General features: G+C 37.3%; 1 protein-coding gene across 1 annotated transcript in view; it reads right to left on the bottom strand.

Moving 5' to 3' along the window:
* snx9b (sorting nexin 9b) overlaps positions 1-14,452 on the bottom strand; it is a 119,377-nt gene that overhangs the window by 49,522 nt on the left and 55,403 nt on the right. Inside the window, exons 8-12 of the mRNA XM_073051145.1 lie at positions 9,799-9,924; positions 8,121-8,238; positions 6,419-6,549; positions 1,902-2,005; positions 1,563-1,666 (exon numbers count right to left, since the gene is read on the bottom strand). Of these exons, the coding sequence (XP_072907246.1) occupies positions 1,563-1,666; positions 1,902-2,005; positions 6,419-6,549; positions 8,121-8,238; positions 9,799-9,924 (583 nt within the window). The remainder of the gene's footprint in view (positions 1-1,562; positions 1,667-1,901; positions 2,006-6,418; positions 6,550-8,120; positions 8,239-9,798; positions 9,925-14,452) is intronic.

Here is a 14,452-nt window from a genome sequence, read left to right as displayed (position 1 = left end):
CACTGACCTCAAATTCATCTGAATGAGCCACAAGAGTAGATCAACACCTGTATCTGTGCCAAGCAAATCACCATCTGATGCTCAGCCACCTTTCAACCATCTGCAAGGCATGTGTCAATGATAGAATACTCACCATTTGTCTGACTGAGTGCCAATCCAACAATAGTCAAGCAAACCCAACTTCATCCAGAATAAAATCAATACTGCAACTCCATACACCACGCTAAATACTCAAAACTCCACTACCATCATACCAAAGCTGAAGTGTGCATCAAATCACTTTCCAGCTACTCATCTAGGCTTCTGATCAAGCTTCCAAACCAAAATAAGCAAAGGCCACAGGTATATGGTAACACTACCACTTACATGATCCCCTTCAAGTCAAGTAGAATCCTAACATGGAAGTCTATCTATCTTTGTTGTTGGGTCTAAATCCTTTAAAACCTGAACTAATGGCACTGTGGGAATACTACAGCTCACCACTGCTCAGGGGCAATGAAGGATGGAGAATAAATAAAATTTTAAGGAGTTACTGGAGCAAAGACATGGGAACTTAGACTAAATCTCTGAAGGTGGAAAGTCAGACTATGAACAACGCTTGCTCGAAAAAGCACACAACATCCTTAGCTTTATAATAGAGGCAGTAATCTGCAAAAGGAAGTTGTTTTTGAAATTTATAAATTACTGGTTTGGCTCTGGTGCATGACTTTGTTTAGAATCAGACTAGAACCACACAAAGAATGAGTGATTTCAATTATGTGTAGACAGCAGAAAAGCTGATGATGTCCTCTCTCAATTGCCAAATAAGGTACACACCTTAACATTAAACCTTGGGATCACAACTTTGACCCAGCATTCTGTCAGGGGGTTTACATGAGATACCCATGAATAAGGAACCCGGGACCATATCAGGTCAGGTCTAATCTTCTGAGTCCAGAATTCAGAACCTTGTCCAGGTACAACTATGGAGCCACAGTGGCCACAACATTGTCACCATATAACACTGGGGTACAGTAGTGGTGGACACTTGACACCTTAAAACCAGTATAGTTCTATGCATATACATCTGTCACTGTATAATATTGAGCTAGAGTACTGGTGGGTACATGCTTGACATAGTAGAATAATGCTTTACATTAGTAATAGACTAAGGCACAGTGGAGCAATGAGAACTCTGTCTACAAACGTGATTACAAAGAAATAGAAAATCAATCTTTTTATATACCGTAATTAAATGTCCTCATCATCGTCAGATGTGAGTTTGATCCTAAAACTGATCTGTCCTGCATGCATGCATTTCTAAAATAGGGCAGAGAGCAGTTCACCATACCTTTCATAGGCTTTTAATCAATGAAAGGCATTCAGTATAAAACAAATCAAAGAGAGCAGATACTGAAAACCTGGAATAAAGACTGAAGTTCCAAAAATATTTAGATGCTCTGAGAGAAATTAAGAATCACTGGCCAGAAACATTCCTTTTATTTTTGCATTGCCTTAAGTGCTGAGTATTTCCAGCATTTTCTCTTTTTTATTTCATTGATAAAACAGCCTTTCATACTTACCCCCTGTACACCTCTTCCAATGCTCCTGTCCCACATTGAGAAGATCCTTGACTCCATCATCCATAGCCTTAGTGAATTTACTAAATAATTCAACCTTTTGTTCCCTGCAAGATAAAAGGCACATCAAATGACTTGATCCTTTACAAGGATCAATTAAAGTTCTGTGAATGCAAGGCCAAGCGTACAAAATAAAGCATAAACCCAAAACCAAAATAAGAATAAAGCAAAGGATTAGGCTTGATTATACTTGAAACATAAAATGATTCTGCCATTTCTTAAAATTACTCATTTTTCAGCTTTGCAGTGCTGAGCTTGCAGTTTTGTAAAATTAATGCATACGCATCCAATAGGCCAATGTCCTCGGCTGGTGGCTCCACTGTTGAAAAGATCATGACACCAACAACATCATCCTTTTCGGTTTTTCGCTTGCCTAATTTCCATTCCTTCAGTAAATAAGGGAGAAAAGAAGCATTAAATGTAGAGAAATCTAAAATCCTTCCAATCTATTCCCCTTTTTGCACTGAACAGGAGCTCATTCACAACAAAGGACAATTTGGCATCTGCTTGGTTGCAAAGCTATAATCCAAACAAGTGGCACAACAATTGTAAGTTGTTGTGAAGGAGCTGAAATTAGTCTTCATTAAGAGCTGCCAGCTAGAATGAATGTAGCAGTTTTTCAGATCTATCTACAATTGCTGAAAAAGCTTATAGTATAAATATGGCACAATGCCAGTTGATCTAGGCCTACTATGTTTCTTTCAAAATTACAGTTTAAATCAGCTCAAAAGGAGGACTGTCATGGTGGAAGTGCACTCCATGGAATACATTATTTGTCATGGGAAGAGGTCCACTTTCAGATCCTCTGAGATTCAGCAAGTATGCCAAATGAACTGATGGTTTAAGTTTTAAAAAAAATATATTTAGTTCATCAAACTCTCAAGACTAAATTAACACCAGAAAAAAACAGAACTATTCAAAATAATTAAGCAACAGTTATAATATCATTAATACTTATAACACTCCAGAGGGGGCAACTTTCTTAACAGAATAACTCTAATTCTGGTCTTGTTAAATATATCATAAACAGTGTCAGTCCAGATTTTAAAAAGTAAAGATCTGGCTTGACCAACTAGAATGAATCCTTTGAGATAAGACTACATGAAAATACAATAGTTACATACTAGATTCAACAAAAATATTACCCAGAATTGCAGAGCATTTATCAATACAATAAGTAATCATCAAGATATTTACAACCTCTGAGAAAATGGGTCAAGTTTGGTTAAGTACCATCCTATCTAATTAAATCCAATTTCTATTATAAAATCATTCATGCAGAAAGTGAGTCAAACAACACAGGAGCATAACATTTAATTAAACATTGGGATGATCATAGGACAAACAGGAGCAGATGAATCACACATCACAGCACTGTCAAGGCAAATTCATGTCACTTTTGGATTTTAAGTAATTACATGGAATGTAGAAGAATACAGGACAGGAACAAGCCCATTGCTTCAAGATGTTGTGCCTAACTAATTAAGCTAGTAATTAAACACATACTAATCCCTTCTGCCTGCACAAGTCCATATTTCTCCATTTTCTGCATATTCGTAAGCATATCTAAGAGCCTCTTAAAAGACTATCATATTTGTCTCCATTACCACCAGTGGCAGTGCATTCCAAGCACCCACCACTCTGAATGATAATAAAAAAACGTTATCCTGTACATCTTCTTAAAGCTTATTTCCTCTCACCTTCTATGCATGGCCTCTAGTATTTCAATCCTGGGAAAAATACTGTTTACTCTGTCGATCTTATAAACTTCCGTCAGCTCTGCTCTGAGCTTCTGTTATTCCGAAGAGAACACAAGTTTGTCCAACCACTCCACATAATACTGTACACACCCTCTCATCCAGGCAACATCCCAGTAAATCTCTTCTGCCTCGCCTCCAAAGTGAAAATACAACCTTCGTATAATGGGATAACCAGAACTGAATATAATACCTCAGATTTGACCCAACCAGAGTTTTATAAGGCTGCAACATAACTTCCTGACTCTTGAACTCAATGCTTCAACTAATAAAGGCAAGTAGGCAACATGCTTCAACTACCATTATCAACTTGAGAAGGTATGGATTTGACCCTTGTGCACCAATACTGTTAAGCATCCTGCTATAAACTGTGTATTGTCCCATTCCATCAGATTTCCCAAAGTGCAACACTTGACACTTGGCTAAATTTAAAACTCTGATCAATATCATGCTGTATCCACCATTGCTTTTTGACTGAATTCACCACCTCTCTTGCAGTCCAAAGATACCTGTCCTACCTCCTTACTGGAGCATACCTGTCTTGTACTCCTTGCAGTTGGGATTTTAAACACCCTCATCATGTCAGATGTCCATTTAAACAACTATTGCCAATTAATTTCTCCCTAGTTCCTGCCTGATACTCATATTATTCACATTAATCCTACTCTCTGGCTCTTGTACTGCATTTTCTTCTTTAATTAACAAATAATGTAAAACCAGGTCAGGCAGCATCTATGGAGAGGAATAAATAGTTAATGTTTCAGGCCAAGAGTCTTCCTCAGCACTGAAAAGGACGAGAAGCCAGAGTAAGATGTTACTCTCACCTGTACTTCCTCCACTTGCCATAATTCTGCCCTCAACTCATTGCCCCTCGTTCTGATCCAGCACATCATTTTCTGTAACTTTCAGCATCTACAATGGAATTCTACCACTAAGCACATTAATCTCTCCATCTTCCCCACTCTCTGCTTTCCACAGGGATTACTCTGTAGTTGATTCTCTTCCCCTCCTCCCACCTTATTCACCCTTTTTCTTATCCAGTCCTGATAAAGGGCATCATCCATTTCCAGCATCTGTAGTATCTTTTGTGTTAATGAAATAATGTGAAAGACCACCTCATGCCATTTAATTTGTTTGCAAAATAACTTGAAATCAATGTCATCAAGTTAAACAGTCCTTCTGCTACTGGAAATGATAATTCATTATCCTTTCACAACATTGAAAACCTCCACTAGATCTTCCTTTCATGCTCTTTGCTCTTAATTCTAACACCAATCTACTAATACCCATTACGCCTTTCCAAATTGTTTACATTCTTCTTGAACCATTATGCGCAGAATTGGATACAACACCTCAAAGGCTAAATCAACAATTTTTTAAAAAAGCAATACTCCCTCACTCTTGTTCCATTTATGGCTTTCTACAAAGGGTTACAGTGGGACTGCTGAAATAGGTTACAGAATGTGGATAGTGAAGATTGGCTTTATCAACTCGAATTTTCCAGCACAAAGGTACACAACTGAATAAGATCAGGAACAACTGATGGCACTCAAGGGTGTAACCGCCTGTCAGTTTTCACCAACTAGGCCCACTTACTAAGACTAGCCATTTCTAAGAGTTAGTGGATATTGAACCATACCTAAGCAAGGGTTTTGTGTAACTTTCTGGTAGGATTGGGACTGTGAAAATATACAAACAGTTGCCTTAAAATATCTCAACAGTGTGAGAATTACAGTGAATCTATTTAACTGAAATAAAAGATTGTTGCATGAAGTTTACTCTTATTGACATTCAAACCAGCATTTCATTAAAACAGATATAGTACAGCAAATTCTATATGACTCTAAAAATACAAATAGCTTCTAATATTCTATTTCTACACAATTTCTAAAAGAAAGCAGTATCTTATGGCTGAAAAGTAATTCATTCTAAAGGTTTATTCCTTCTCCATTGCTCAGAGAGCTGGATGCACTTTCTGTCTTTGCCTGAGAGATATCATTCGTTGGTAGCCTAAATGCAGCAGGGTCGGAATGGAGACCATATTCACCATACTATTGTATTTTTCAACCTGAAATTTTAATTCCAAGAGTACTGTTGATCTTGCTGAACTAGCAAGTGTTTGGTGGCATAATAAGGAGAAATGTGGAGAATAAACAAGAATTTCAACTGAATAAATTCAATAAATATTATCAAGGGATAATATTTATTAAATATTATTCAATAAATATTATCAAGGGAAGAAAAAAAATCACACAAGGTGACACAATAAACTGAATTATTTTTTTCCAGAGATCAATATTTAAAGTTTACACTAATAGCCTTTCCAAAACAGCTCAGATGTTGCTTCAAAATAGGATATTTCACACATTAGTACAGCAATGTTATACAACAAATATTAGAAATATGCTGTTCTTCTCATTCACCAGAGTATCAGAGATATCATTACTTAACTTTCAAAGCTAATTTTATTTTAAAACCAAAACTGTGAGAATACTGAAAAATAAACCAGTGAATGAACAGTAGTTTAGCAAATTGCTCTCATCAAGTTGTAAGGTTAAATATGTTAAATCACAATGGCAGTGTTTCTGTGCAGTACTACTCCATGAATCCTGATCACTAAACATCGCTGAATGGAATAAAGTCGGAGAAATGGTCACAAAGGTAAATTGCAGCTAGAAGGACAATCTCAAAACAATATGCTGTTTCTAACTGTCAGTTTTGGAGTGTATAACAAGATACTTTAAAGTGGGAATGAAGTCCAACACTTCCTCACCTCAGGGACAAGCAGAGAAAAAAAGCTTCCAAATTAGTTTATCAGCAAGAAAGCAAGGTACTAGCTGCAACCATCTGCTTCCACATCACACCATTAAGCTATTAAAATATTGAATATAATTTTTCAAATATTAGAGCTTCAATATACCAAGTAGAAAGTAACGATCATGTTTGATTATTCCTTTAATCAATTTTTCACAAAAAAATGTTTCATTATTTTACTAACATGACACAGACTCATTGCTAAGTATTCAGCTTCCACATTCTTACCTTTTCATCTCGGTAAGTGATAAAGAGCTGGAAGAGCTCACTCTCTGAAACGATCGGATGGTGACACATTCTATTCATCCAACCCTGCAATCTCTCCATTCGCATCTTGATGAATTCTTCTTCAAACCGACCTTTACCACATTAAATCAGGTGAGTAAGTCTCAAGGATATCAAACATCAAAGCCTACTTCACAGCTCAAACGCTAAGAAAATACACGTTGGAAAAACAACAGAAACTTTCCCCTTCGGGTTTTTGTATTATTCCTGGTGTAATATCACTATTTCAGTGCATTCTTATTTCAGCTCATAATTTTTAATGGCTCAAATCTTTTTACTCAAGCCCAACTTTCAGAAAGAAAGTTATATTTGTACTGTTTGTATTTAAACCATAAAACCCTGCCTTTGTTTCTTAAATAAATTTGTTAACCTTACTTTTCTCAGGGTCAGGAGGAGCAGGGAAGTTTTTCAACATATCCTTTCATATCACAATTATTCTTCATGCTGGGCATTGTGGAAATTATATTGTTCGGAAATTATATTGTTGGAGGTATTTAAAGGGGTAGATTTTTTTTTGAAAAGGATTGGAGAATTCAGAATAATGGAGAGCTGACACAGAAGGTGATTTGCAGCCTGGAGTAGATCAGCCATGATCATTTCAATGGGATGACAGGCAACTTCTTTTTCCCTCTATTTTCCTGTGTTCTCATATTGTGAGAGCTTTACAATCTTACAGAGTTAAATACAATATGGGCATATATTTAATAACTTGCTTATGATAACTGTAATTGAAATACATCAAAAATAATACTGGGAAGAAGATATAGTTTCTGAGGACAATGAGGTCACTATTGTGTTAATGAAACCGGTGACTCAAAGTATGCAGCTACTTAAGATGCTAAACAATAATTACTGTGCTGATGCTGCAAAAAGCTGATTTCTATGGCATTTATAACTTTGATATGCATGTCTACAACAACAAATTTAAATTAGATGCATCATGGCCTGGTGGGAGAAATTCAATACACAGGCACATAAAACACCACAAAAAGGAATGGACATTGTCTTATCTGTCACAGCCATAACCTCCACATCTACAGAGGCGATGCCTCAAGAAGGAAGCATTATAATCAGGGTTCCCACCATCTGGACCACACCCTATTCTTGCTGCTACCATTGGGCAGGAGATACAGAAGACTAAAATTCCACATCACCAGTTCAGGAACAGCTATTTTCCTACAACCATCAGGTTTTTGAACCAAACGTGCAAACCTAATCCTACCTCAGCAACTACCATGAACCCATTTCTCACTGCATTTTCAGCACTAATATCTTGGTCTTTTTCTTCACTGTTTTGTAGAAATGATACATAAATTACGAAGTCTATGTTTTCTGAATACATGTTCCTGTAATACTACTGCAAGTTTTTTCCATTGCATCTGTGCGTTGTACATGCTTATTACAATAAACATGACCTGAATTGAAACTGTGTAACTATACTCAAAATACCAAGTGCTGCATTTTAGCTAACTTTCAACGTTTGAATTTTACATACTGCAAAAGGATGCTGAGGATTTGCATAACAATAAAACAATGTCAAATAACTCTGCTTTGACTTATAAACCAAGTGGTGAATAGATACATTCAACAATTACTGCAGAACAACCAACATCAGTTATGTAGATTATAAAGTGTTTCCAGTTACCTGTAACTTGCTTGTCTGGAAGTGAAGGAATGGGAATAGCTGAACCAAACTTGATCAGTAAACGCTCATATAACCAGTCAAAATGCTTATATCTGTGGTTGACTGATCGATTAGTGTTCTGTACACAAGAGGCACAAAATCAAGAAACTTGAACACTCAATTCTGTACGCATGACTAAAAACCTAACAAATTAAACAAGTCAAATATTTTATTGGTATGAAGTCTAATGAATATTTTGCCATAAAAATATCAAAAGTCTCCTGCAAATCATGTTTGGGTGGTATACCTTTCAGAACAACTCATGATCAGAGATAATAAGCTATTCTAAGTTACCTGCCTAACAAATACAGTCCTTGCCACCATTATACATCCACTTATTCCTATTCTTTTCCATCTGTCAACAAGTTTTTAAAACAGTATATTTACTCCAATCACATCTTTAATTTTGTATAGCAAGTCCTTTGGAAAATCTGAATACACTACATCCACTGATCTTTCACCATCTACTCTACCTGTTATATCTTCAGCCTCAATTAATAATGTTCATGTGCATTTTTAACCAAATGACTTGCCAATTTCAACAGCCATGCACATATATCTTGCTCATTCTTGCTCTCAAAATTTAATACTTTCCATTTCTCAGCACTAAATTTGTCACTTATCTGCCCAAGCAAGCTGCCTGACACCCTCTCTTTAGTGTCCGTTACTATTCACTTTAATTCACTCTCCCTCCATGCTTTGTCATCTGCAGAAGAAAGTGGACAAATCTCAAAGCAGTAGAAAACAAAATGAATGTTTACAGGATTCCAATTATTTTGTGCTTAATGTTACCACGATTTCTCCCCCCCCCCCCCCCAAATTTAATTAAGTTTACCCAGCTGCTGAGGTGGGATTCAAATCCATAACACCAGGTCAATGGTCCGGAACTCTGGCTAATGTTCAGAAACTTAAACATCATATCACTACTAATAGCGAGTGAAGGGTGTACACTGTACTGTCTTGTTGGTGGAATTGGAGAGTATAGGTTAGAAAAATAATTATGAACAGTGCTGATCAGTAAAATGTACTCAGATAACACCAACAGGCCAAGAAGGAAATAAATGGTGAAAAAGATTCCAAACTTTAGGTGAGGCAATCCTCTCGGAAACGCAAATCCATTTTTGAACCTCATTTCCTTCAGTCCCACCTCCCTACTAAACCTCATGTTAAGAAAATATGCATTAGAGCAGGAGGCAACCAGGTGGCCTGTCAGAGTCAGCTCTGCCATTCAGGGTTATGCCTGATCTAATCCTGGCTTGACCTCACTTTCTTGACTCCTCCCTATAACCTCTGACTCTTCTAGTGTCCAAGTATCTCTAGTATTTAAGACTCAGTTAACCAATGGCCCAATTATCAGTATCCACTACACCTGTTCAGAATATTTCTTCCAAACAAGTAATTTATTTGATTTTTTTTAAAAAACAGAAACCTGCTTCCTTGAAGTATTTTAATAAATTATAGGCCATATCCAGAATAGACAAACCTGATCAGGTGCCCGTGTTACTGAAGTGGAGAGAAGTAGCCTTGTCAATTCTTTTTACAAGTTTGCAAGGTGGAATCACAGTTTGCCATGGCAATGCAGTTGGTGAAAGAATGCAGTACTAATCTTTTGTAAATAATTTTCTTTTTTAAAACTTACATTGGGAGTTACTTGATACTCAATGTAACTCTTCAATCCATAAAGCTTAGATCCTTTTTTTGGATCAGCAACCACACAGCTCAGAGAGGATGCAGGATATTCCCAAACAGGACCAACTTCACCTTTCTGAAAGAAGAAATCATAACATAATTCTCAAATTGGATGTAGGCAAAAAATATCTGGACTAAGACAAGATAGATTTTAATTCTTCCCATCCATTCAAAAGCAAAACAAAACACTTGAAATCATCAGGTGCTGACTTTTTCCTCCCAAATTACAAATGTGACCAAGTTCAAGGCAAACTGGGTTTGGGGGGGGGGGGGGGGGGCGGTGTGGATGACGAGCATAACCAACACACTTCAAGATTTCTTTTAAGGATGGTTCTGCCTGATAAGGCTTCCGAGGCACTGACAAACCTGACAGCCCCCTGCAGGTGAGAGCAATCATGCAAGGGAAGTGCTTTTAGACTGTCGCTTCTACAGCAGCTACACAGAAACATTTCTCTCCTCAAATGCCATTTTGCCCACATGCATCAAAAAGTGACATGCAGGTTTCCTTTTTGTGAAATGACCATTAGAGCATCACAGACAATTGGAATTGAAGGCCATCATTCAGGCTGACTTTAGGTGGAGTCAACATTAACGAAAGACGTCATGTAATTAAAACTGCACAACAGGTGGAGAAACAGGATTTTTCTGTTTCCCTGAACTGTAATGCTGCACCTACAAGATGACAATTTTATTCCCTCTGATCTAGTATTGCTTTAAAGTACTCCATTTTCACTCATTATATCACTAGAGCAGGTTTCTCAACCCGGGTTCCACAGAACCTGAGGATTCTGCGACAGAACATAAAAATAAACATTGTTTTTTGAACTTCGCACAATGCACGATACAAACACTCACAGTGGTAGGTAGTGACTGAGCAGCCTCATTAGCAACCTTGTTGGAGGTCTCGCAGTCCAGTATGGCACTGCACAGTAGGGCTGTGTTTATTTGGTTGAGTCCATTCTCTTGTTTTTGTCGTGAGATTGGGAGGCCATTCATAATTGGTGAGCACTGTTTTGCACGGAGAGGAGGATGGTAGGTAGGCTGATGAGGAGTGTGAAGTGTATTTACTGAGCACTGAATGGACTTGCCTAACTTGGGCTGTGACATCAGCCTCTCCTTCCCAAATTACCTCCCCCAACTTCCCCTCATGCACTGCCAATTGATTTGTGGGAGCAAACAAACTACTGGTGTAGTAGAAGATTGGAGGGAAATTTTCATTCTAAAGGCAGTTCAGGAAGCAAGTTATTTTGTAGCATAACTTATTACCCAGAAAAGGAAAAGTCACACAGTTGGTGAGAACCAAATAAATCCAGCAGGTAAAATGTTAGGACAAGATGCAATACGAGAAATTTAAAAGCTTTCACTCTCAAACTTATTGATGACATGTCACATGATGCTGAAGAGGTTTTGTGTGATAAACTGAAAAACAACAGCTTCTCTATCCAGGTTGATGAGTCAACAGATTTCACCAATAAATGTCATGTTGTAGCATTTGTAAGATTTGTAAATGATGGTGAAATCCAAGAAAACGTTTTCTGTTGCAAATTATATTGAGAAATATACCTGACATAATCATTATATATACCTGAAATATAATCACTATGTACTAGCTATTTACTATACTATGTAATGACTTCTAGGTACTGAATATTACTATGTATTATTTTACTAGACACATTTTGCTATGTATTGTTTTAACTAGATACTTTGTACTCTCTTAGCTGCATACTGTGGTACTTACAGAACACCTGTTTAGCTAGCAGCACTAATTAGCTGAAATGTACTCCATGTATTACACTCGGCCTTTGTTTAGTAAGAGATAATGGTGGCGGACAGGGTGGTACGAGCAGGAATTGTAATGTGAGGGAGGTTGTCTGGAAAAAAATAACCTTGGCCAGGAATAGGGCCCCAATGCAAACGGGTGAAAAATAATGATGGCGCACCGAGAGATAGGCAAGAGCGATTGATTAGTTAATATATAGATGATATGCAATTAAAAATTGATTGGGTATGCTGATGAAACTGAAATGTAACTGAGATAAGAAATTACTATAAAGAATGTTGTACACCGGAGCTCGGTGGGCTTTTGGTGACAAGTTCATTGATTGCCTCAGCCTTTGTTTGCAAATAAAGGTTTAATTTTCTTGAAGAATTGTCTGTGTCTCCAGGTCATTTCAAGTAACCACGACAATAGCAGCCTGAAACAAACAAATGCCAAGATATATTTAATGTTTTGTCTTCATATTTGGAAACAAAAGGTCTTGGAGGAACCATGTTGCCATTTGTACTGATGGTGCATCAATAGCTGACTCCATGAGAGGTTTGATTTCTCATGTGAGAAAAGAAAATCCTGACATTGTCACAACAAAATGCTTTCTTTGCAGAGAGGTGAGGATGTCAAAAACTCTTGAGATGAAATGAAAAAAGTTCTGGATGATGCAACAAAAATGGTTAAGTTTATTAAACAAAGGCTAGTTCACTTGAGGATGTTTAAAAACTCTGTGAAAACTTGGACACCAATCTCCTGCTACATACAGAAATCCGGTGACTTAGCAGAGGAAGAGTTCTCAACAGGGTCTTTGAGTTGTAAGGTGAATTGCAGGAGTACTTCCAAGTAAACAGTAAGCCAGATTTTGCTGAGTGCTTTGAAGATGAAGAATGGCTGCAGAAACTAGCCTACTTAGCAAACATTTTTCATCATATGAACCACTTGAATAAGTCATTGTCAATAAATTTGAATGTTGTAAATAGCATTAATTAAAATCAATTTACAACCTTTATTTAAATTAAATTTACTGAACCTACCTTTAGAAAAATTAAATCCCATTTTGGCTTAAGCCAGTTATTTAACAGTAATTTATTATGTTTGCCTTCTGAGTTTTTAAGATTTATGAAAGGGAAAGAAAGATTAATTTCAAGAAAGATAAATTACACTTAACTCCGTTTTATCCCCCAAGAAAGGGTGGCTAAAAATTCATTCTCTACTCAAAAGAGCACTGGCAATTATTTTTGGATTATTGTATCTACAACTTACTGATCACACTAATTACCTGTAGATATAATATTTTTTTTATGCAGGGGTACTCAGAGACCTGAAAATGATTTCAAGGGTTCCTCCAGGGCAAAAAGGTTGAGAAAGGTTGCTCTGGAGTTTGGCACTATATGACATTTCTTCTCTCACTATGCCATGATTGCATGCTTACATTCTCAACAACCTGAGAGAGCAAATCATAAACACAAGAGATTCTGCAGAAGAAGAAAATTTTGAGCAACAGACACAAAATGCTGGAGGAGCTCAGCTAGTCAGGTAGCATCTATGGAGAGGAATGAACAGTCAACATACTTTACCCCTTTCCCTTCTCCTCACTTGCCCTAATGCAAAGAATATTCGTGTCCCTTTGGTCAGAGGGACAACACTCACCAGAGGGAAGTGGTCTCCCTCTCACCAGAGGAACACCACTTTCTTTCTGGTTTCTCTCTTCCTTCCCTTTCTGCCATGACCCATTCTCCTCTCTAATCAGATTCTTCTTCAGGCCTTTATCTTTTCCACCCATCGCCCCTCAGCTTCTTACTTCATACACCCTCCTCCCCAGCTTCCCCTACCATCTGCCAAATTGTAGCCTTTCCCCTGCTTCCCCCCCCCCCCCCCCGCCAACCTTATTATTCTGGCTTCTCCTCCCTTCCTTTCCCGTCCTGATGAAGGGCTGTGCAAATGCAAACCAGCGAATGGTTGACCACAAAATCTGGTCCAAAATAAATGGAGATTTGTTTTCAAGACTCCTGCCCCTTTCATATTCTTAACAAATTTAAAATTAACCAAAATAAAATAAAATGCAATATCCATTTTAATCCACAATTTCAAGATCCTTTACAAGAATTATTGAATTATCAGAATAGCTTTAACTTTAGAAAATAATCTTGCACATTGGGGATAAATTAATTTTGAAGAACTTAATAGGAAGTAATAACGGCATGTTAAGACAAAATGTTTCACTGAAAAACAATTCAGCAGAGCAAAAGGGTCCAGGATAATTTCAGTAATTTGTATTTAATTTCTTATTTACAAAGCCATGCATTTCAAATTCTTGATTAACTTAACAACATGTCCTGGAACTTTGCAGATTGGAAAGTAGGCACTTAAAGCCTCTTCTGCAACTTCATCCCCCTTTGTGATTACATTTCCTCTCAAAATTGTTTTCCCATTGTAAATCTTCAGTTTCCCCGGACTTTGCTGGTGTCTAGATCATTCCTATATACCTTATGAAAAACAACAATCATAATGCTGACCACTTGGGGATCGCATTTCATTCTACCTTTGATAATAATTCATAGCCCATTTATCTGTCTAATTCAGTGATGTTACTTGTAGGGAAATGTAGCTCTCTGGCAGGGTGAGAGGCACCAAAAAGAGAAGAGATTCAAGATGGCTAGATGGATGAAGAAAAATATTTATTTTAATGAGCAGACAAGGAAGGCTCAAACAGAGGAGCAACGCTAATAATTAGGGCAGATCTGAGCTGCATTTATGTGGAGATCTGACAAACAATCTCCTTGAGCTGCAGAGATGAGATTATAATAAGGCAGTTAAAAACAATTCAATGACC

The sequence above is a fragment of the Hemitrygon akajei genome, chromosome 7 (assembly GCF_048418815.1).
Source record: "Hemitrygon akajei chromosome 7, sHemAka1.3, whole genome shotgun sequence".
Classification (NCBI taxonomy): Eukaryota; Metazoa; Chordata; class Chondrichthyes; order Myliobatiformes; family Dasyatidae; genus Hemitrygon; species Hemitrygon akajei.
Note: the sequence above shows the minus strand (reverse complement) of the source record. Positions and strands in the feature narration are given on the sequence as shown.